Source organism: Strongylocentrotus purpuratus, unplaced genomic scaffold (assembly GCF_000002235.5).
Source record: "Strongylocentrotus purpuratus isolate Spur 01 unplaced genomic scaffold, Spur_5.0 spur5_scaffold_12, whole genome shotgun sequence".
NCBI classification, from domain to species: domain Eukaryota; kingdom Metazoa; phylum Echinodermata; class Echinoidea; order Camarodonta; family Strongylocentrotidae; genus Strongylocentrotus; species Strongylocentrotus purpuratus.
In genome coordinates, this window is record NW_022145597.1 from 4,269,028 (window position 1) to 4,294,485 (window position 25,458).

A 25,458-nucleotide genomic window follows, 5' to 3' on the forward strand; every position below is an offset into this window, starting at 1 on the left:
GTTTGTAGGAACGGGCCACTGGGACAGCCAAGGTCCAGCTGGCTGGGTCATAAGCCTTCAGGGGGCCGTTTCTCGAAACCGTCATAGCTACAAGATCAACGACATCTCGCCACTGTCGCGCAACTTGTCAGCTAAGTGTTTCACAAAGCCGTCTTTGCCAAGATGAGCGACAACTTCCGCGACAATGAGTTGTCACTGCTCCGAACCCGTCATATCTTTTTTAATTGCTGTAAAGCGCCACCACAAGTCAGTTTGTTGCTATTCTATGGGCCGCGAAGTGTACGATTAGTTTGAATATCATTTTGAGAAAATATAAATGAGTTCGGTCCGTAGTTCTCTTGGATGCTCATTCTTTATAAAGCATGAATCCCTTAGCATTGATCTACCACGAGGGTTATGCTCTTCACGTCTTTTTTTAAAATTATGTTAAAATATAAATTGATGTAAATATTCATAGGAAATGTGAAATATGTGAAATAAAACACCTCGGTAAGAGGACAAGAAAAAAAATGCTCTTCACGTGTCTGTAATTTTAGTTCCAATAATATTCGATAGGTGACCTTATCATTGCATTATTGGTCATATTTCATTGGCTATCTATTTCTATTCATCTTTGGAGAGGGGGGGGGGGGGGTGAAACCGAATTAGCCATGTACGTGTAGGCGTATGGATAGGCTTATATTGTGAACGTTTCTTAGATATTTTGAAATTTAAGTCACATTTTCTTCTTCCATTCAAACCATAATCATTGTAAGCGAACCAATTAAACTTAAAGTACCCTTTTTAATTGAAAACAGCAATGTATTATTTTTTTATCCATATCATTTCGGGTAAACAAAGCTGCAATTGATCAATTCAAATTCAAAGTTTATTCAATACTCTTCATAAACACATTAAAAACATACAAATACAGAATGGAATGATAAAAAACAGGATAATGATATACATGAAATGCTCAATGAGAATGAACCTTGAATTATTAAAATTGCCAATATATTATGAACGGCTGGCCGAAGCCTAGAAGGGGAAGTGGTTTCTTGAAGAAGAGCGATTATCTATCGCTAAAGAAACTTGGAATTGAAAAAAAAAAAAAAAAAAATAGATCGAAAGTACAACATCATTTTTATGCCTAAATGTTGCGATAATTTGGATGTGACGGATGGTTAGCGAGAAGAGCTCCTGAAAATGGCATATGATTGGGGAGGAGAGAGAGAGAGAGAGAGAGAGAGAGGGGACGATCCCCTGGGGTAGGAGGTATATATGAGAGAGTGAATGGTATTGGGAAGGAAAAGAGAGAATATAGTGAGCGAAAGGGAGAGAAAGACAGAGAGAGAGAGAGAGAGAGAGAGAGAGAGCACGCGATAAGATATAGATAGTATCATGTCAGATCAGAGAAACAGGGAGATGAAATGAACATGTAAAGAAGTGATAATACAAACTATACAAAAATTTTTAAAAAAGCTGAATATGAACATTAAACCACAAATCATTAAACTATAACATATAAATAAAAGAGATAAGAATGTTACACTCCGTTGTCCATAGTCGATCCATAGTCTTTTCTTAGGATACCATCGTACCTTTTGGGCCTATGTGCATTATTATTCCCTGTCTAATAACTTCTTCCAAATTATATTTTCAATATTAAATCAATTATATAACGAGTATTTATGAGACTCTAGAATAAAAACTGGCTGAGAAAAGGTATTTTGCCTAAAATTCCTCGCCACAATAAACAAAAAAAGTACGTATTGATAAACTATCACATTACGGTATATCCTTCAATTACCTTTTGATTGGACTGTCGAAAAAAAAAAAAACACTGACCGGTTTTTCTTCAATTTAAGAGTCTTTACAGAAATATGCAAATCGTTTGATGATCTATATTTGATAATGACACTATTTATTGTTTATTTTAGGAGAATTTATATGTATATATTTCTTTTTGAACGATATTAGCCCCAAAACTTGTTTTAGGTTATTCGTGATAAATCAAATGGATCGTGACAAAGACTATGTTCTTGAGCTACTAGTATCGCGATATATCGATATCATGTCTGTCATGGCTTTGTGAAACGGTTTATCCACTTCATGACATCTTCGTAGGTCGCCGACAAAGATATGACTGTCATGGAGTTGGTTTCATGAAACGGACAGTGATGGCCTGGGGGCCGTTTCTCGAAACCAACTCCATGACAGTCATATCTTTGTCGCCGACCTACGGAGATGTCATGAAGTGGATAAACCGTTTCACAAAGCCATGACAAGCCATGACAGACATGATATCGATATATCGCGATACTAGCAGCTCAAGAACATAGTCTTAATTTGTCACGATCCATTTGATTTATCAAGAATAACCCAAAACAAGTTTTGGGGCTAAAGTTGTTAAAAAAGAAACATATACATATAAATTCTCCTAAAATGAATAATAAATAGTGTCTTTATCAAATGTTGATCGTCAAACGATTTGCATATTTCTGTAAAGATTCTTAAATTGAAGAAAAACCGGCAAGTGTTTTTTTCTCGACAGTCGAATCAAAAGTTAGTTGAAGGATACCGTAATATGATAGTTTATCAATACGTACTTTTTTGTTTATTGTGACGAGGAATTTTAGGCAAAATACCTTTTCTCAGCCAGTTTTTATTCTAGAGTCTCATAAATACTCGTTATATAATTGATTTGATATTGAAAATATTATTTAGAAGAAGTTATTAGAGAGGGAATAATAATGCACATAGGCCCCAAAGGTATGACGGTATCCTAAGAAAAGACTACGGATCGACTATGGAAAACGGTGTGTAACATTCTTATCTCTCTTATTTATATGTTATAGTTTAATGATTTGAGATTTAATGTTTATATTCAGCTTTTTAAAGTTTCTGTATAATTTGTATTATCACTTTTTTACATTTGCATTTCGCATCCCAGAGAATTACGTACCGAACTCGTCTATATTTTTCTCAAAAATGATAGTGAAACTAATCGTACATTTCGCGGCCCATAACTGACTCGTGATGGCGCTTTACAGCAATTAAAAAGATATGACGGGTTCGGAGCAGTGACAACTCGCTTGTCGCGGAAGTTGTCGCTCATCTTGGCAAAGACGGCTTCGTGAAACACTTAGCTGACCAGTTGCGTGACAGTGGCGAGATGTCGTTGATCTTTTAGTTATGACGGTTTCGAGAAACGGCCCCCTGAAGGCTTATGACCCAGCCAGCTGGACCTTGGCTGTCCCAGTGGCCCGTTCCTACAAAGCGTCATAAGTCTAACTTCTTGACTAAATCAACGTTAGTGAGCAACTTGTCTGCTACGTGTTTCACCAAGCCCTCTTTGCCAAGATCAACGACAACATCCTGACTAAGTAGTTATGACGCCTCCGACACTGTTATATCTCTGTCATAACTATTTAGTCAATGGGCAGCGCCATCACAAGTCATTTATTGGGTAGACTATGGCTGGCAAAAAAAGGACAAGAAATCCTCCGGCTATGATCTTACTACACATTCACTTAAACAAGGAGTTATTGTTTTTTTTTTATTTGAAAATCTTTTAAAAATATGCCATGGTTATATCTAAGGCTTTTCCCATTTAACTGAACTGATTATATGTGTTTATTTCCACATTGTAAAATCCTCGATAGGATGGGTAATCTGCCACGACAGGCAACCCATAGATAAAAGTGTATTCTCTAGTTTTCAGACCCATATTGCTTTCGAGATAAATTCTATCTTCAAACGTGTAAAATATATACTTTAATTAAAACATGAGTTTTAACGTTTGGAATGTCAAAGTTTTGTCATTTGAATATTGTACTGTCAAAACATTGTATTTTTATTAAGAAGAATATAAGGGTGTATTTTTATAAACTATCAGATGAAAATATCCGGGGGGTACCAATCTCAAGAACAAAACTGATTCACCGGTCATGTAATGAAATACTCACACTTATATTTTATAAGTACTTCTGTTGTATAATCTACACAAATTTGGAAGTATATTGCATCTCTTATTTCTTGGTATCATTTTCAATCTTTTTTGTATTACTTATTCATTTCAATAATTGCATTTCCCTGATATTACTTTTGTAATAATCCGGTGGTATTGCGACTAAGGCTAAGGAACGAGCCCTGATGGTAGAGCCGCTTCCCGGCAAGCGATAAATGGCAGATTTGAATCCCGCTGTTTTCAAAAGTTTTGCTGACTTGTTTTCTACAAGATATCGAGCTCGTTATCTTCATCTACTTTGTCCACGCTGAAATTGATTTACAAATTACAGCTATTCCCTGGAAGCTTGCCAAAGAACCATACTAGATATTTCATCATCGTGCTGAATTAAATAAAACTGCAAATATTGATTTTCATATGCCCCTACGTCTGGGTCAACCTTTTGAATAAAGTTGAAAAAAACCTAGTATAAGAATAAAGAAATCGAAATGTTTTGTCATGGTCATGTTTCACTTTAATAGCATGATGCACTATTGTTACATCACGGAACGATGCGTCTATATATAAGCTGCTTTGTGAGGTATATATATAATGGGTGAAATCATGGTGTAATGAATACTGTTATCAGTAGTCTTGCCAAGAGGAGGAAGAATAGATTTATTCACAAAGGCTTAACTTGTTAAACCCAGCTAAACTATATACATATAGGCTATAACATCTTTTATTAAAGAGATAGCTGTGTACATCGAGGAGAAAACAGGTAAGAGATAGATGTTTTAACCGTTATTTCTCTGTTTGGTTTCATCAATTCACAGCTTGTGACGACAGTACTAAATTTGAGACATCGAATGATATTAGGCTAAACTGGGGTAATTATATCTAAAGTTTTGGAAGCGCATACAGACGTTATTATTGTCATAATGTAAAATTTAGCTAATTCACTTAAAAAGACAAATCGTTGCGAAATATAATTATGATAGCGCTAAACTCGAAATGTATTATTTTGAATGTAGATGAATTTCGATAATATAGATGGATCCATAGCCACACACGGGGTTTAAACGCTGGCTGACCCTGTCTCGTGTGAATGCAATGATAACATTTAAGGCAGTTCGATGGCGGGTTAACCGGCCCTCTGTAAATGTGTTTAAAGGTAAAGATCAGTTCTGGTCATGCGATTGCATTGTGAAAGAAACGTTGTGGAATCGATCAGAAAAGGTTGATCATCTAGCATATAAGTATTGGTGTGTACTGCAAGGTTCTGGAATCATCGAAATGATAAGAAATTTGGCCCAGTCTTGATAAAGTAACAAGCACTGTACACAGAAAGATGTATATGGGACTACGCGACACGTACAGGACACGTGTGTGATATATCTATCCGGTCCAGATAGATATTAATAATTTACCAAATAAATCAATTAGTAGGCGGTTTCCCGGCAAAATTTGTATCATCACGTATGGTCAAAACATATTCTTTCACTCATCATCATCAACTTCAGGTGGCGCTGTAAAGCGCTGCTAAGGTCTTCACGAGAGCACGCCATGCAACTCTTTCACCTGCCATTTGTGTTGCACCTTTCATTCCTTGTCCAGACAAGAGCTTTCATTTCATTTTTTGAGAGGGGGGGGGGGCGTTTCCAAAACTGGTCTTTACCTTTAAAGTCAGACTGAGGCTTTACTGCACTAAAAGATACTTTGCATATAAATGACGTCACCATTTTCTTTTTGGTCTTTTCTAGAAAAAAGTTCAATAATGCTTGACACGCATTTAGAAGAGAGTGATGTATCAGGTGATGTCATGATGTCAGAAACAGATGATGCAATGACGTCAGGTGAGCAATTCAAAGTTTATGACCGTTTTTTTGGTTAACATGTATTTATAATATCATTGGAAAATATTGTGATTTGTATTTGCATTCAGTATACGCGACCTTTCTTGAATTCATTGACGACGGATAGTCAACCTGTTCGAAACGTCGAGCCACTCCTACTACCCATCCTCTCCAACCGGTGCTGTAGTTCTCCTCAGACATATAAGCTCAAGAAAGATTACTAACAGTCCTTTACAGAACTACACACACTCTCAAGAAAGAAAGATTACCGACAGTCCTTTTCAGGACTCACAAATCCTCCCCGTCAGCCTACTGTATACATTGGGGTATATGTTCACGAAATGTAAACGACGACCCGACCCGACGCATAGACCTGCAGTGAGCCATATCAAAGAACTCCTATTCAATTTAGCAGTTTGAAAGCTATCTGATCCCCGTTGCACAAAACTCACCATTGATATTAAATGTGATAGCTTTAATGGTAACTTCCATGAAAACCTTGATTTGATTGGCTGTTGAGTGAATGTTGCCATAGTATATTTCAATATTGATGGCAAACTAACTGGCCTATTTTGACATTAATATTGAGCTCATAATCCATGACGCATTAATTCACAGAGATGAGTTATTAATGTTTGACTTTATTTCATGGAATACAAAGTTGGGGAAGTTACCATGGCTCTTAACTTAAACACCCAGAGAGTGTCAAAGCTACACTAAAATAAATCGAGGTGCTAAAAATTAGGTGCTGCGTTAGCCTTTCACTTGTCGTGCTAAATATGCTAGCACCCTAAGTACCATTTTTGACAAAAGCTGTTGCGGTGCAGAATCGGAAATGGGTGCTAAAACAATTGTTGAGCCAAAGAATTCAATGAGGCCAATGAATTAGCCCCTGAAGAGCTCTGGAAATTGTGCATGTCATTTACATATTGTTTGACGAAAATACACATTTTTTTAGGATTTAGTTCGTTCAAACAGACTGAATTACCTATTGTCTCAGCCAGCGTCTCAAATATATACTCGTTCCATAAACAACAAGAATAATGATTAAGAAATTAGTCGCTTAGTTTGTAATTGTTGTTATTTTACTACCTCTTATGATTTATACAGACCTTTTTTTATTCATGAAAATAAGAATTGTACATGTAAATGAATCTCATGTAAGGCGTACTCAAGGTGCTGTTAATAGCCCGTATGTCTGTTCATTACCACCAATAGTGTAGATTAGTAGCACCTATAGTGGTGCTAAAGCAGCACTGCAAATACAGTTACTATATAAGCACAGAAAAGTGTTTTATATATATATATATATATATATATATATATATATATATATATATATACATAGCCCTCCAAATGCTAAAAACAGCACTTTAGTTTTTAGAGTGTACCTGTTTTCCTACCTAAATTTAAAGTCATTGGAATTATCAAATCTGGATACTTTTGACTTCTCAAATAAATGTTTTGAGTCCTATGAAGCTTTATATTGGATTTTTTTACATTGTATAGATATTATAAATGTCCGGGTCCAAACGATAAGCATGTAAGTTCTAGCCGTAAGGGAGGCACATGTACCAAATTAGGCTGACAAGCATGCAAAGAAAGCGAAGAAGAAGAAGAAAATAAGAATGAAAAGAAAAACAATAAAGAAGAAGGAGAAGATTGAAAAGAAGGAGAAGAAGAACAAACAAATGACACAAAGAATTTTAGAAACTATATATTTTATATTTTTAACAAGCTTCATAGTTCGAATAATTATGAACAAGCGAAGTTTAAATAAGAGGGGGTTCAACCTACTACCTGAATCCACTACTAACACCATATACCAATAGCACCGACTTCAATCACTCTTACATAATTATGTTATATATTCCCTGTCTTTCCAAAGATGGTGGGGTCGAAATGACAGCGGTCGACTTGACCTCAATGGACGAGACGAATACGACGACGACGACGATGACGAGCCAGGTTGAGGCGACCAAGCAGGATGAGAACGTCGATGATAAAGAAAGTATTCAAATGGATGACAGTGGGAGAGACACATTTAAATACAGGAAAAGCGTCAAGCTACTTATACCCATTAGACTCAAGCCTACGTATGTTTTCTTTCTTTTTCCTTTTTTCCCCCCACTTTTTTTTAGTCGGGCAATATGTATTTCTTTCAGTCATGTGTTTTCTATCGAATATGTTTTCAGCGCCATGAGCACTATCTGCATGGGTGGATTGTTTCGCACTATAAATGTCTCCCTCACCATTATTAGTAGTATAGAAGCAGCATTAATATCGGTATTATTGTTATTACTATAGGATTATCATTATTATCACCATCATCATTATTATTATTTTTGTTAGTGGTAGTATAATACACTGTAGTAGAAATATCTCAAAAGAACGCAGGGTGATAATGGAGCCCCAAATCTGCTAGAACCATACTTCACCGACCTCAGCGCATATAGTATTAAGGATTGATGTAGGAGGGGGCTCCCCCTCTCACCATGTAAACGATTTGAGATATACATTCCCTCGAGAGTCTTGTGATGCCGAAAGTGATTTAAAAAAAAGAATATTTATAGCACGTAATATATGAGATACATGGGGGAATAAATTCGTATTACACTTTCCGAATGAGACCAGTGCCTAGCTCCTTCCAATGGTTTCCTTGTCCCGCAATGAGTGGACTGTCTCACGCTTCGTCATTGGGGGAGGGTGGAATTCGTACGGTCGTATTATAGCAAACATGTCTGTTTTGATGTTCAGTACTTGTTTTGTTCATTATCGGGGGTGATGATGCTGTTCAAGACTATGAAAACAATGACAACTACGGAGGGGGGAACGGCATTGTCAGTTCACACGTCACATCATTATGACGCCTATATACACCCCCCCCCCCAAGCTTTCGGCTTGACTGCACGCTCAAGTCGATGCCAATGATAGAAAAGACATATTGTTCGTGAAAGAGATTAGGATCACGACAATGGGAGCGTTCTTTGAAATCAGAAGGAGGTCAAAATCGGGGGTGATGATGCTGTTCAAGACTATGAAAACAATGAAAACTTTGGGGGGAAAAAATCTGCATTGACAGTTCTTCACGTCACATCATTGTGACGTCTATACACCATCCCCTCAATCTTTAGGTTGAGCGCACGCTCAAGCCGCTGCCAATGATAGAAAAGAGATATTGTTTGAAAGTGATTGTGATCACGACTATGGGAGCGTTCTTTGAAATCAGAAGGAGTCAAACTATATCAGGCATTCATGATAAGGATATCGACTCTTTCGATTATTAAATAACCAACAGTTTCTGGCCTAGAAACTGGAGGCAAGCGCTTGCGTATCCGGGGGGAGGGGGAATAATATTCCCTTTTGTAAGTTTTGGAGAGAAAAAATGAACCAAACAGAAAGCAAAACAAATTGCTGAAAAAGTCGTTGTCTACCAACGAATAGAATTGCGAATAGAAAATCAAAACTCGTTCGCTGATATGGCATGATCGAGACGGGAGAGAAAAACAATTCATTCCCTTTGGTACAGTGAAGTCGACTCAACAGCAGGAGTGACTTACCTATTTTACAGTCTTATATAATACATCATTTGGTTGACAACTCAAAGATGTTTCACTCTTTACGATTCTGTATGGCCAATTATCTCCACTTGATTCTTGGCGTACTTTGTTCATTGTTGATTGCATGACAAAGCATTTCTCATATTTTTTCGTGCAGATATTGTGATTTGCAAGTTTGGGGTTTGAATGAATCGACAGACGTTACAAGATTTATTCAGGAAATGAATTCATGTATTTTGTTTTTCCCTTGATACAGGCTTCCTATTATATAAAGAAGAAAGACAGAGGAGACAGAGGGGGATGGGAGAAAAGAGAGAGTGTGGGAGAGAGGGGGAGAGAAACAGAGAGAGAGAGAGAGAGAGATAGCGAGAGATGGGATGAGAGAGGGAGAGAGAGAGAGAGAGAGAGAGAGAGAGAGAGAGGGGGGGGGGGGAGGGGATTGGGGAGAGAAGCCGTGGAAGGGTAGAGGTAGGGAGAGGAACAAACAGAAAGGGACAGAGAGGGAGATAAACGAATATCTTGGTACAAGCCCAGTATAGTGATTTCAATAAATAATATCATTTATCAAGAGCAAATTGTATGACCCCCCCCCCTGTTATTTTGTTCCAACAAAAGCAACATTGCTGCTTCTTCAGTGTCGTTGTTTGATCATTACATTTTTCTATAAAAGTATTGATTATGATGCCGACAATTTAGTTACAGATCTTATTGTGAGACATGACTTACTTTTTAATATTCTAAAACAAAACCGCTTAAAGGATGAAGATGGTCATAATATTACGAAACTCTGTAGTTGCAATGTCGTTAAAAACAAAAACAGTTCCCAATTTCTATAACTACTTCCGACCCTGACAAGAACTAAGATTTTGCAGGCTGTACGTACATAGAGAAACAACCGATATACTAGCAGTCAAAGAATTCAAGGTCGAAAGTAGCATTAAGATTCCACTTGTATTTCACCATTATATTATTCATATTGTTTGATACAGTTGGTTGGATGAGTTTATCTGTTCCCAAGCATTTAAAAGGATATACGAACGCCTCGGGCATATTGCAAAGTAATTTCATAGTTCTTTCACATCACTCGTGACCCGTTTCACGTCAATTATTATGAAAGGAAAATGACGTCATGCCAAGCGTCATACTTGATCTGAACTTTTGCCTGCTTACCAACGCTCCGGAAACGTGTAAATCTTTTCATACAATTATAATAATAATAAGAATGAAGAGTTGACACAAAATTTTTACCTTGAGTATTCTGATAATAACATCTTTTAACTTTGGCCGTAAATGAGTAGAGGGAGCAACATGATTTTAGATTCTTGGAGAGAGTTCCATATGTCAGGACCATGGTGTCTTATGGATATATGGGCAATTGGTAATTTCGAGTTTACTAAATGAAAATTTGAGGAATAACGGGTAGGGTTAGAGTGAACAGCTTTATTCATAGTGTAAACGTTTTTAAATGAAAGAGGGAGCATATTATTTAAATACTTTAACATGATCAATAAACTTTGTAGCGAATTTATGTCGAATACTGTATACGGTTTTCAGTTTGTAAAATATTGGACTGGTGTGAGATAAATATGGTGAACCCGTACATATACGAAGGGCTTTCTTTTGCAACAAATGAATAGAGTTGATTTTGGGTTTGGTGCTGGTGGCCCATACTAAATTGAAATATGTTATATACATATAAAGCATAACAAGCGTATAACATGGGATTAATTTCTAAATAATATAATTTTATATAATAAACCAACATCCCTAGAAATAGAAGAAGTGATATGACGTATATGTTCATTCCAATTTAGATTTTCATCGATGATGAACCCAAAAATATCGTTGTTCTCTTTCTTTCGAGAGGGACGTTATCTATATTTATGTTGTAAGGAAAGTCAATGACATGTTAATTTGCGTGCTTGAAATACATGAAATTTGTTTGATTTATATTAAGGGATAACTTATTGCATTGAAACCATAGAGATACTTTTGATAACTCATTATTAAGTGTATTTACCAAATTGTTTAAATTTGGACGTGAACAGCAGATGTTTGTGTCATCAGCAAATAGGACAAATGATTAAAAAAAAATGTTGTATTGATTAAATCATTAATATATATATATAAAAGAAAAAGTAAAGGGCCTAAAATTGATCCTTGAGGAACTCCATATTTGGTAGGCAGGAAACTAAACAAAACATCGTTATACATATTGTTTTCTGTTACATAAATAGCTCTCAAACCATGACAGTGCAACTCCACGAATTCCATAACAGTAACATTTTTTCAGTAAAATTTGGTGGTCCAGTGTATCAAAGGCTTTTGATAAATCCATAAATACTCCTATTACATGTTCTTTATTGGCCATATCAGTCGTATCATTTTAATGATTCCAGAACCTTGCAGTACACACCAATACTTATATGCTAGATGATCAACCTGTTCTGATCGATTCCACAATGTTTCTTTCACAATGCAATCGCATGACCAGAACTGGTCTAAATCTTTAAGTGGAAAACTTTATTGTGTCTTTCCTATGCAGAAATCAACAATATTCACCGTTGGATCACTGTGGACTTCTTTCATTCGTATGGCTGTCATGGATGACGTCCTTGTTCTTCAAGGCTTATAAAAAGACGCTCGAGTATGCCGATCTTGGAACGATGTCGGAGTATGACAGAGGCGATTATAACGGAGATAGGTAAAGTATTCTTTATCAACGACCCATGTAGACCACGTTTTGTAAAATTCAAGTGGACTCTGCTAACATTAAAATAAAATACATTAGTTCCTTAGGTTCCAATGACCCAATTCTCCCACTCATAACCTTTAAAAGGGGGATAAAGAAATATAACAGAAATAAATTGAAAGGGAGATCTTTATATTAGGACGGCAATGATGTTGATAATGAGGATGACGATGATGGGGATGGGGGCGATGCTACCTTTCTAACATTATCTTTAGCTTAATATCTAAATCATTTTGCCCACCATTTACGATTTACAAATTACCAGTGATTACGTTTTGAGGACATCGGACGTACCGCAAAACGTACAACTCATCAGGTTTATTTTATAAGCATTCCGAGATTCCTGTTTCTACTCTTTTTTACGAATATATTTTGTGTTCCGACCAAGACGTTCATGAATGGATGGCGGTACAATATTGCAGATTCAATGACACAATGCCTATTTCTAGCTAATCAATTGAATTGAAGGTGTACGATTATTGTCAAGATAAAAGGGGAAATCTAACCTAAACACCATCGTGTATAAAACATGTACCTCAATTATTCTTTAAACTGCATCATAAGCCCCCCAAAAATGATGTTTCTTAACCCAATCATTGATTGTACGCAGACTGGAGAGACTGTGGATGGAAGAAGTGGCTCTGAGTGGTAGTGAGGAGGAAGCTTCTATCGGGAGAGTAGCCATTCGCTTTGTAAGGACTAGGCAGATCATATCAGCTGCTGTGCTTGTCGTCGCGCTGATGGCGTCTTTCGTCACATCTGTAAGCATTTAATATTCCTCCTTAGACCTCGCTCAAAAATAGTTATTGTAGCAATCGTCTGTATGTCTTGAAGGACATATATCCATACGATTATAAATTATGGATGAAGTAAGGAACCTAACCTCGTTTGTTTCGCGGGCCCTGTTTCATGATCCTTGTTATTAATGACGAGTTATGATAACTTCAATAAGCTGCTGGCATCCTTGCATTTGATTGAATGAGAATAAAATTGTAATAGAAATTTGGCATTTCTATTGATAAGATTTTTTTTTTATGAAACAGGACCCTGAACAAACTGTATGAATTGAGCTTTATTTTTTGGTACTTTCATTCTTTGTTCATTTCTTTCCTCCTCCCCTTCGTCATTCTTCTTCTTTTTCCTCTTCTCATTTGTTTTCTTCTCCTTAATGCTTCTTCTCCTCTTCCTCTTTTTGTTAAATCTATGATTGAAAGATTTCAACCATTTGAAAAATGTAATCCATTCTTTATGAAGTCGGTCGGACGTGTCAAATACATTTTCTCCTCATCCAGAGTTTCCAGTCATTAAAGCAAATCAAAAATACTGTAAAACCAGTTAAATCTAGTTTATTATACAGTACAGTTTCAGCAAGTCTTGAAAGCATCTTGTGTGCCCTACAGATCCGGACGCAAACAGACGCATGCAGAAGTAATTTCCTTGAAATTCGATTTTGAAGCATTGACCTCTTATCATCGTATCTGGAGAAGACAACTTAGTTTGCATATCAATTCTTTGGTTATACTTCTCTTATATTTCGCTGTCCTTATATTACAAAACTAAAGAAATGAGGAATGCGAATAATTGTTGTTGTCTTCGCGCCCTTCTGCCGAGCACACAAGTCTTGTTAACCTTGATTATTATTATTATCATCAAACATGTGGTGTCACCTGTGCCAGGGAGGGGAAAAGCTAAAAAAATCACTGTGACTCCGATCGGGCCACCATTCCCTATATAACAGGTTATGCAGGCGCGGATCCAGGATTTTCCAATAGGGGGGGGGGGGGGGGGGGCCGAAAATTTTAAAATCGCATAGACCAATATTTCAACATAACTGACAAGGTCATAGCACCTTACCGGTACCTACAAGCGGGCACAATTTTGGAGAGGGGGCAGGCTCGCGTCATATATGTTGTCCGATATCAACATCCGCCCTTTTTTTTTTAATTTATGCCTTTTTTCCCCTATTGCGCGAAGCGCGGAAGCTTTGACATTTCATTAAATTATTAGAGAAAGAAGACGATTCATTGTACCGTTCCGACTCTTAGTTCATGTTTCGCCCCTCCCGCGCAAAGCGCGAAAGTTTTGACGTTTCATTACATCATTAGAGAAAGATGACGATTGGTTGTACTGTTTTCGACTCTTAATCCTTGTCTGGTTTCGTTTCCCCCTCTCCCACGCGAAGCGCGGAAGCTTTGACGTTTCATTAAATTATTAGAGAAAGAAGACGATTCGGTGTACCGTGTCCTTGTCTGAATTCAGATCCCCCTCCCGCGCAAAGCGCGGTAGCTTTGACCTTTCATTAAATTATTAGAGAGAGAAGACTAATACTGTTTTCGACTCTTAATCCTTGTCTGATTTCGGTTTCATTAAATTATCTGAGAAAGAAGACAATTCGTTGTACCGTTTTCTACTCTAAATCCTTGTCTGAATTCAGTTTCCCCCTCCTGCGCTTCGCGCGAAGCTTTGACATTTTCATTAAATTATAAGAGAAACAAGACGATTCGCTGTACCGTTCTCTACTCTTAATCCTTGTCTGATTTCAGTTTCATTAAATTATCAGAGAAAGAAGACGATTCGTTGTATCGATCGCTACTCAAATCCTTGTCTGAATTCAGTTTTCTCCCCTCCCCCGCGAAGCGCGGAACCTTTACGTTACCCTTAATCATTACTCTTAACCCTTGTCTGAATTCATTTTCGCCCATCCCGCGCGAAGCGCAGAAGCTTTCAGATTAATAAAATTATTAGAGGAGAAGGCGATTCGTTGTACCGTGTCCATGTCTGAATTTAGTTCCTCCCGCGCGAAGCAAGGTAGTTTTGGCGTTTCATTAAAAATTATTCCTTTTAATCCTTGTCTGAATTCATTTTCCCCTCCTGCGCGAAGCGAGGAAGCTTTGACGTTTCGTTAAATTATTAGAGAAAGAATACGATTCGTTGTACTGTTTTCGACTCATAATCCTCGTCTGAATTCAGTTACCCCCTACCGCGTGAAGCGCGGAAGCTTAGACGTTTCATTTAATTATTAGATAAAGAAGACAATTCGTTGTACCGACTCTTAATCATTGTCTGAATTTTCAAAAATGTTTCTCTGTCCCATCGACACTGCGGACCTGACACAGCAACAAAATTATAATGCGTATCTTGCCTGCTCCCTCGACGTGGCGACTCCACCCAACATCCCCCTCTCTCTCTCTTACTCACACCCCTCTTCCCTCAGGCCCTTACCTACATCTCTCTCTCTCCTCTCTTTCATCCTCGTTTTTTTTTTCCTCGTTTTTTTTTCCTTTTCTCCTTTTCTTTCTTTTCTTTCTTTTCCTTTTCCATTCCATTTTCTTTTGTCATTTTCCTGTTTTCTCTTTCTTTCTTCTCTTCTCTTTCCTTTCTTTTCCTTTTCTTGTTTTCTTTTCTTTGCCTTTCCCCTTTTTTTCCCCTCTCCTCACTTTTCCCGATAGCTGCACAATTTTACCGACAATATCCTGACAGGTGGGGGTGTCGCACCCCACCCCCCCCCCCTTTAGCAACGCCTCTGAGCGCAGGTCTGTTTTAAACGTTTAACTTCGAGTCCGCGGCTCAGGATTTAATGTAGCCTGCCCCCTCTATTCAATACCCCCCCCCCCCACTCCAATAACGTCTCCCAAGCCTTCTGGAATAACCCCCGGTCTCCCGATTACAATTCTGCTCCTCTTTGTAGGGCCGGGCGGGGTTTCATCATGAGTGCTTTTACATGAACCTTTTAAAAATAAATATATTATGCTGGATTTCGACCCGGATTGCAAAAACTAAAATGATAGGGTGATCATTCCCAGTATACGCTTGCAGTTCACAGTCATGTGCAACCCCTTCCTCCTTATTCCCTTATCCACCGTTACCGTCGATGCCATTTACATATGGCCGGCCCCTCTTCAATAACGGCCCCAAGCCTTCGGGAATGACCCCCAAAATTTCCTGATTACCATTCTGCCGCCCTTTGGAGGGGCCGGGCGCAGCCTTTTCAGAAGTGTTTTTGCACAACTCTTTTCATAAACAAGTATGCTTAGAACTATTGAAAATAAGCTGAATTCAGACTCAGTTTTGCACAACCTAAAAATTACAATACGGACAGTCACCCCCCCCCCCATCCATTCGCGTGCATTTTACACGCGCATACTCCCCCCCCCCCCAGTTTTCCCTAACTCGTTGTTTCTGTCACTTTGTGCCATTTCCTTGTCTTTCTTCATTTCTCACCCGGCTCCTCTCTTCTTTTTTCTTTCTCTTTTCTCTCTCTCTCTCTCTCTCTCTCTCTCTTTCTTTTCTCTTTTTTTCTTTTCTCTTCTCCTTTCTTCTCCTTTTTTCCTCTCCTCCTTTCTTTTTCCTTTCTTTTCTTCCTCTTTTTTCCTTTTTTTTGCGCCGCCAATAGGGGGGGGGGGCCGCGGCCGTTTCGGCCCCCCCTGGATCCGCCACTGGTTATGGATGTGCATATAGACCGATGTTTCCCAAGATTCCCCCATGTAATCTATCATAATTATGTGTGTGTTTGTAGGCTGTCCTTGTACATAGGTTACTGGAGTACACTGAGGAGGAGAAGGTCGACCTCTGGTACGGCATCGTACTCGTTGTCTGTATCTTCATCCTCCAAATCGTCCGGATAACGGGCGACGTCTTCTCTCGCTCATTCAACTGTCGAACAGCCACACGTCTACGGAGCGGTATGCTGACTATGGCGTTTCGCAAGCTAGCTAACCTAAGGAGTCTACAGCAACACAGTGTCGGGGAGGTAGGAGATCTTAATTGTTCATATTATCAAATTCCAACAAAAGATAACTGCCAATTTTGCAGGGATTCCAAACTCGTCTTGACAGTCATAGCCCCCCCCCCCTCCTTCGGATCTTAATGAACTTATCCATATCAGGCATTTCATTGATACCATCTGCATAAAGCTATTGTCACAAATCAGAGCAGCGACCGACCGATCAGTAGCCTGCTCGGTCGCTGCTGGAATTAGGCATTGCCCAGCAATTAGGTCGGTGCCCGGGCGGCGACCGCCCAGGCACCGAGCGTATTTTGGGCGGCGAGTGAAAAATGAGCAGGCGCCGCCCAAATTTTAACTCCGCGCTAAAACTTCAGCGGCGACCGAGCGATGCCCTAAAAACGAGCGGTGCCTGGGCGGCCGCCGCTCGGTGGCCGGCCAGCCGCCGGGCAGAATTGGTTAAAAACTCGCCGCTTGGCCGCCGAGCAGCCTACTTTTGGGTAATGTGACCATAGCATTACCTAAGGTCCAGCCCCCATACAGCGACCATTTCTCCCCCCCCCCTTCCCCCAAATATCGATCAAATGCAGGAAAGCGGTCATTCGTAGCCATACGTCCAAAATGTTAAAGGTAATACAACGTTTTGGTATGGGGTCATGAATTTGGTTCAAATACACATTTTGGAAGCATAAGCGATCCTCCAGTATTCAGTGATCGTTGTTGCGGTTGAAATCGAGTCTAAAGTTATGGAATTGTAAATAATTAACTCTTTATGTTGTATAGCTCCCTCTCAAGGTCAATATACTAATTAAGCTATAAAACAATGTTTCTTGACAAAAATCGACCAATTAGCTATTCCCATTTAGAAATTATATATCACAACTACATAGTCTGAGATTGTCATGTTCGCAGCTACCATTATACGGTCGTAGGCGCTATTTAAAAATTTATCAAAATTTACCGGGAGCACCGGTAAATTGTTATATTCAATTTTTCTCGAAAGCAGAATCGTTTTAGGGGCTAAATTTTCTAGCGCTTATAATACATCCACAGGGGAATCCAAATATATCAAAATTGTAAAGAATCACTATCCAACCAATTTCAAAATTTCCCAAAACTTTGTATTACCTTTAAGGATGCAGATTACAGGTTTCAAACAGCACTTCAAGTCCCATATATTCGGACAATTCCCGCTTTTCATCATCCACCAGCCATTCATATTTCCCATCTTTTGCCATTTTAAATGTAGCGATTTTTGTAAGGTTAAAAAATCATTATTTTACCCGACTGATACGTAAGCAACTAGTTAATATACATTGACATGGCAAATGTAATAACCTTACCCAAGGAACTTTGTAATTGAGGATTCATAAATCTATAGTACACCCTAGCGCGTCGAATCTACTGAGCTATCATGTCTCCTGAAATGATGTTATATTATCTTCACTCCTTTAATCTACCACTACCAGATTGTGAACATATGTGCCAACGACAGTCAACGTCTCTTCAACGTATGCGTGGTAGGAAACTTCCTGATCTCCTCCCCAGCCTTGCTTCTAGCAACCCTCATTACAACACAGTTCATAGTCGGAACTGGGGCGTTGATCGGGACACTCGCAACATTCATCTTGTTCGTCCCTATGCAGGTGAGGGCGTCGGTGCTAGCCATGGCCCAGAGCCATCGATAATACACAGAGTTTGGCCAATTTGGTTTCAGTCGTTCACAAAGTGGTGTATGTGCGTTTGTTTTGTGCTTGCCCAACAAAGCAGTGTTCGCCATTTTGTGCCCAAATAGAACCGGGTTGGCCAAACTCTCCTGATGAATGACACTGCCTTGTGCAAAATAATTGTAAAACAGCTTCTAAGGGCACATAAAGTGAACTAAATATTACACCTGTAAGACTCCATATAAAGTATATTCTAAGATGTATTTCTTTACTCTCATAATTATTTTCTTTGTAAGAACCTCTTAATAAGACTTTGGAATAACGGTGCTGTCAAACTCTATTGATTTGCATTTGGACGTACTCGGAGTCGAATACAGGCCAGGCCCGCGTATCTTATATTTACTGAAAATCTTCTGCAACTTATAATAATCACTTCCATCTTAGGTGTTGTAAGTCACTGCAAAGCAAACTAAAAGTATCTTAGCGTAAGCCGAAAGTCATTTATGAAGTTCACTCGGTAATTAGAATCCTTACACTCGGTATAATATGTGTGGTAGAAATCCGTACTCGCTCAATTAAGTTTCTTTATTGCTCTTTCTGTGTCTTGTTCTGCATGACTCATAGGTCATAGCTGGTAAGACCATATCGAAGATAAGAATACAATGTATCGAGATCATCGATGTCCGTGTCCAGAAGATGCATGAACTTGTCACTTACATTAAACTGATCAAGATGTATGCCTGGGAGCTACCATTCGCCAAGTCAATAAAAGGTATTTTCATCTTTTTGTCCTTCAGATTTCGATGCATGTCCCTCTTTTTCGGAATATAGCATCAGCCATGCATACAATTGTGCAAGCATCCCTCTGTTTCATTTTCAAAAGTCATGGTCTGCTTCTGGTTAATTCATGGTTATCGTAGATACTAATAAAAGCCAAACACAAAACAGAACAACGTCATGCTGCCACTAACATGAATCACAAATGTCTACTTACATGTATACTGTAGGGTGTGGAGATTGGGGTCTAATGAGAAAATATTATTGTCCACCAAACTGCATTAAAGAAGTAAGTGTTAACACGAATGAGTGCAGCTAATAAAGATAGAACATTATTTTTTATTTATGGATTGGCAAAATAGTTATCGTTGTATTTTCACCGGTTTAACACTGCCACCACTCATTATTTCTTACACAAATGTAAAGCTTTACGCCGCCAAGAAAAGTCGCATTTGGAAAAGGCGGGAATGTTGCAGAGTTTCAGTCTATCCAACGTTCCCATCATTCCAAGTCTTGCTTCAGTCCTATCCATCATCATCCACATCTATATGGGCAACTCACTCACTGCAGCTGAGGTAATATATATATTTTTTAAATTGAATTTGAATTTATTTATTTCACATGCTTGAATGTATACACACATCCATTAGTATATCAAAATGGAGGGTATTTCATATGGAAACAATATTATAAACATTGAAATAGTTTAATTACGTGATCGACGATTTATTAAACCAATTTGACACTTTGAACAATATTATAGGTAAGACTATTTGTATATGGCATGTGAAAAAGGGGCTTATTGAAAAGCGTGGCTTGTAATGGGAAGCCCCTCTAAAATTATCATTAATACATTAGTATGAAGCTGTGTGATTTAGTGTTTGACAAAAGAAACGACAAGGAAAGGGCACATTATTAAAGGCAAATGAAAATAGATGAATAATTGTATAAAGACAGTGAACAATGAATATCCTATTGATTGGTGAGATGTGTTGTGGTCACTGGACTGTGGATCTCAATGTCCGCGTTTCGTGTCCCGCTGCGGCACTAATGTCCTTTGGCAAGACATTGATCTTTATTTGCCACACTCAACCCAGGTGATGTAAATGAGTACTTGGGAGGTAAATGCCAGAGCGCCGTAATGGCAGCCGTGTTAAAGCCAGTGTAATAATCGGGAGCGCCAGAAGTGTCAAGTTTGACAGATATGAGCGCTAAACAAAAACCCAATATTATTATTATTATTATGCTTACTGCACGGGGCGTCATTCACACTGCGCCAAACATGGATATTCAATGATAAAAAATAGAAAGGACTGCAGGCAAAAGTGATGTCTCTCTACACAGACGCAAGGGCCTAGCACAATGTTTAGGGGGAGGCTGGGGAAAAAAAGAACTTCTGCATTGGTGGAAAACTGGCCTAGGAAATAAAATGTCGATGCTATAGAACACGGCTCAACTTATCCTGTGCAGTCCTGTGTATTATACGCTATTTTACAGAAGACTTCTTTATAAATGATCAAATCAGTTGACGCAAGGACGCCTTAATGTGCAATTTGCAATTCTAAATTCCTAAACTTTTAATCCTCCGATGTGATACAATACCAAAATACTTTCCCAAGCAGCTTAAAAATAGATTTACGCATGATTCAAACACTTTGAAGTTGATTTTTGTCTTCATATTGTTAATCACTACATTCGGGACTTTAAGTTGTTTTTGTTAATTCTACTTCGAACTTAAAGGTATTGCAAAGTTTTGGTAATTGTCATGAATTCGGTTCAAATGAACATATTGTAAGCATATGCGATTTTACAATATTCAATGATCGTTGTCGCGGTTGAAATTCGAGTCTAAAGTGATGAAATTGTAGATAATAAACTCTTCATGTTGTAAAGCGCTCTCTCAAGACTGATATTACCTTAACTCTAAAACAATGTTTCTTGACTACGATCGACCGATTTGCTATTCCCGTTTGGAAATTATATATCAGAACTGTAAAGAATTACTATCAATCCAATTTTCGAAATTTCCCAAAACTTTGCATTACCTTTAACGAATATGTCCGGGTTCGCGTTCTCACAGGCGTTCACTCTCGTGTCACTTCTGAACGTTTGTCGGGCTGTTATTGGACCTGCTCCCTTTGCAGTCCGCATGCTGGCTGAATCTAACGTTGCACTGGATCGACTGAAGGTATGTGGGGGTGGGGGTAGAGAGAGAGAGGGAGTCCATTATAATTTTATCTTTTAATACACAATGAAAATCACCACGAGGCCAAAAAAAAAAAAAATCATTTGGTTGTCCTCGACCGCCCGCTCGTCATTTTCGGGCCGCTCGTATTTTTTTTTTTAAATCACTTTTTTTTTTTTTTAATTCATTTTTTTTTTTTTTTTTTTTTTTGGGGGGGGGGGGGGGAGCAATCGTAAATTCCAAACATACCATTTTATGCATTTGCAAGGATCAAAATGCGTCCCGTTGCCAGTTTGGTCTTTTCAGTACGCAATTAGGTATTTATTAAACTTGCCATTTTTATTTTTCTATGTCAAAATGCCGTTCATTCATATCAGGTTCTGAGCATTCTTAAACTCATTATAAAGCCCATCTGTACTAGTTTATAGGAGGGATTAGACCACCCTGCAAGGTCACTGGACAGGTGGTTATCTCATCAAATCAGCTCTCAGTTAACATAAGAAAAAGAGGATCTTGGGGACCAATGGTCACCGATTAGGCATTGTTTGCTACATAGAGGGCGCAAGTAGATATAAGTAGTACAATGGAGATTTAAAAGGTGCTGTATTTCAAAGCCCAAAATACTTTCTGTGTTGGTCGTGATATTCATTGTACATTAAACTAGTCTTTTACCATATTAAAGTGTTTTATAGACTTTGTTTGTTTAAATGCTTGACAATCCCAATGATTTTTTTTTTTATGGAAAAGAAATTATTAAACAAAAAAAATAAAAACAAAATAAATCCGCCCGCCCGCCCCTACTCCAGAAAAGCAATCGAGGACAACCAAACAATTTTTTGTTTGTTTTGGTTTTATCAGAATTAGTTGTGATTCTAGGAGTAATATTTGTATTAGCTGAAGACCAACAGCATAACATCTGACTGTGGTCCGACCTAGGATTAATATTTTAAACTGTTTTTGCTGATGCATGTACACTGTTGGTCATAATGGTGGAATATTTATTATTACCCCAGTTTAGGGAAGGATTTTAAAAAATTATTTATTTCTAAAAAGATCTAGATAATGGCATACATTCTCAGATTTTGTAGGGCCATGCATTATGGTTCAAAGCATGGCCGCACAGCGGAATTTTTCCTGTTGTGGGGCCGGGTAAAAATGCAATGAATTTTTGACAATTTATTGCATTTTCTTCGTTTTGGGGGATTTGTGGGGGCGGCCGCGTACCCTAGCAAACACTGCGTACAGTCATGATTCAGGGGCTAAGCTATGGCCTCGTTACTGTGAGGCCCCAGGATAAAAATCGTGTCGATCAGCTATATTAGTGCCCTTTTGTGAGGCATTAATCCTCATTACTGTCAATTATGATTTAAGGACGTAGGTTCCCTAGCTGATTAGCATAGTAGCACACATATGATTTAGCAGTCACGCAAAACAAACACACGCAATTTAATATTCAATAAAATCTGAGAATGTATGCCATTATCTAGATTTATTAGAAATAAATAATTTTTTAAAATCCTTCCCTAAACTGGGGTAAAAATAATTATTCCACCATTACGACCAACAGTGTATCTACATACTAAATGTGTAAAAATGTAAAATGTATAAAATGCGTAAAATGTGTAACTCTAGCGTAGCGTAGGCCTTTCAGGTGAAGAAAAACCCCGATTGCTGGCTACTAATCTAAAAGATTAAGACGTCAGGCGGTTAGGTATTTCTATTTCATCGTTCATAATAACCATTAGGAACCTCCATCAGGAAATATATATATATATATATATATATATATATATATATATATATATATTCATGTCTAATGATATTGTAGTTTCATTCGAAGAGTACGATTTATATATAGGTATGAGTACTGTGTCTCATTCAAACAATGTAAAATCGTATGCGTTTAATCACAGTCAATCATGATCATGGACCAAGCGAAAGCGAATGAGAAGCTTGAAGATAGTAGTGAGAACATGGTTGAAATCAGAGGAGGAGAGTTCGGATGGGATGACATCTCACACAACGAAGATGCGATCCAAGATGACATCACCATGGAAACTACCTCCGAAGATGAGAACAAAAATGAAGTTATCGACACGAATGGTAGCGGTGAACCAGGTATGTTCTTATAATGTAAAAGATCTTCACCAGTCACTTGGATCACGTGGTTAATCCCACCGCTGTCATCATGTAATAGTAAGATCAACATTAGGTTCAAGGTTATTTATTTCCAAACTAGTCATTATTTTAGAACATAACGAATGCCGAGGTGTTAACCCCTATCATTCAACATAACGTTAAAAAAGGCAGATGCTATAATCAGACAGTCGTCACAAGTGGATTTATTCATATGACAGAATTAGAAAGAGATCATCTATTACACACAGACTTTAAACAGGACAGTTTTTTTTTAAGTTTTCATTTAAGTTGTTTTCACCGTAGATCGTCACGATTCAGCCTTAAACTACCAAAAAGTGTTTGTTCTAAAACGAAGGCAAAAATGGCTTTAAACAGTTGATGTATTAATTTATGCTGAAGGGTTACAAATATCAGGAAATCCAAAATAAAATTTTCTTACTCTCTCTCTAGAAGTGATGATAAAGAACGGATCACACAATGCTGCCGATTCAAATGGAATTAAAGAACAGACATCTGACGTAAAACAACACGAGTGTAATAGTGTGACTGATGAATTCTCGAATAATATTGTATCAGTACTTTTCGATGTCAACTTTGACCTCCCAAATGTGAGTGTACGGTCCCTGGATCGATTCTTACCTGCCATTTGATCTATATCAATCTTCGCAATTCTCTTGTAACATAAAACATTATGTAGAAGAAATATACGGGAAAAATCTGATTTAATTTTGAATATACTGAGTGTTACTCAAGCATTATTGCCCATTCGCTTTTTGATCACAGAGGGAGGCGCCTCAGGCCCGTACGCATCAATGTACCTCATTTTCACGATTTTGCTCTATTCACAGACTTACTTTGACCCAGAGGCTTTCATAGGGAGGGGGGGGGGGGGGGGAGCTTTGCACGAGCCAACATTTCATGGTAATTTTTGTTGTTGGAAAAACTCTCTTTGGACTTCTTTGGACTTCTGTCAAATTTGAATATCTGCACCGTTCCCCTAGTGGGCAAAGTTATAAATTGTGTAAAAAGGGAAGTTTGGTATTATCATTTTACAAAACTGATTTTGTTTGAAGTCCTTGCCCCTATTAGTGCTCGCCTATTAATGTCGAGTACCTTTAAAACAGAATATAGCCTACATTTCACAACTGGAGGTAAATGGTGGAGTATTCCAATTTGCATAATAGTCGAATTATTTATTACAACTGAGTATTTCGCATGGTTAAATGAATAATCAGTTTCTCTTTTTATAAGAAAAATGCGTTCAATTGCCCTTTATCGTAATATAAAGAAATTCTTTTCAATGCAGATATTTGATATAGTTTATAGGTATCATGTAGGGATGTTTGTATGCTAATGGAAACCACGTCACAAGCCTCATGTTCTCAAGGTATTTCTCCTCCTCTTTACATTGTAATCATATATGTCATGGTATTTTCATTTTGATTATTATTATTATTATTAATTATTGACGTTAATTGAATTAATCACCCATATTTAATGCACAATCGTGCTCAATCTTAGGAACATTTGGTTGGAGTATGCGGATCTGTCGGCAGCGGGAAGTCTTCGCTGGTCAATGCCATCTTAGGTCAGATGGAGAAGGTCAAAGGCACTTGCAAGGTCAGGGGAAAGTTCGCTTACGTTGCGCAGGAAGCCTGGATATTCAACGCCACAGTGCGAGAGAACATTCTCTTTGGAAAACTGATGGACGAGAAGCGTTATGCTATGGTCCTAGATGCCTGTAGCCTCAAACAAGATCTGACGATCTTAACCAATGGAGATGAAACAGAGGTAATAAACTGGGCCTTTCTTACACAGGGTAGCCACGTCACCATCAGTGCTAGGGTCATCTACATCTAGGTAGAGAAGGA

At 38.1% G+C, this 25,458-nt stretch overlaps 1 protein-coding gene across 1 annotated transcript in view; it reads left to right on the forward strand.

The window, feature by feature from the left end:
• The first annotated feature begins 7,122 nt into the window (after positions 1-7,122).
• Positions 7,123-25,458, forward strand: part of LOC105447431 (multidrug resistance-associated protein 5-like) — a 45,161-nt gene continuing 26,825 nt past the window's right edge. Inside the window, exons 1-11 of the mRNA XM_030981636.1 lie at positions 7,123-7,880; positions 11,890-12,048; positions 12,707-12,857; positions 16,613-16,846; positions 18,289-18,465; positions 19,111-19,258; positions 19,690-19,838; positions 21,344-21,451; positions 23,362-23,566; positions 24,038-24,195; positions 25,109-25,378. Coding sequence (XP_030837496.1) covers positions 7,645-7,880; positions 11,890-12,048; positions 12,707-12,857; positions 16,613-16,846; positions 18,289-18,465; positions 19,111-19,258; positions 19,690-19,838; positions 21,344-21,451; positions 23,362-23,566; positions 24,038-24,195; positions 25,109-25,378 — 1,995 coding nt within the window. The 5' untranslated portion in view covers positions 7,123-7,644. The remainder of the gene's footprint in view (positions 7,881-11,889; positions 12,049-12,706; positions 12,858-16,612; positions 16,847-18,288; positions 18,466-19,110; positions 19,259-19,689; positions 19,839-21,343; positions 21,452-23,361; positions 23,567-24,037; positions 24,196-25,108; positions 25,379-25,458) is intronic.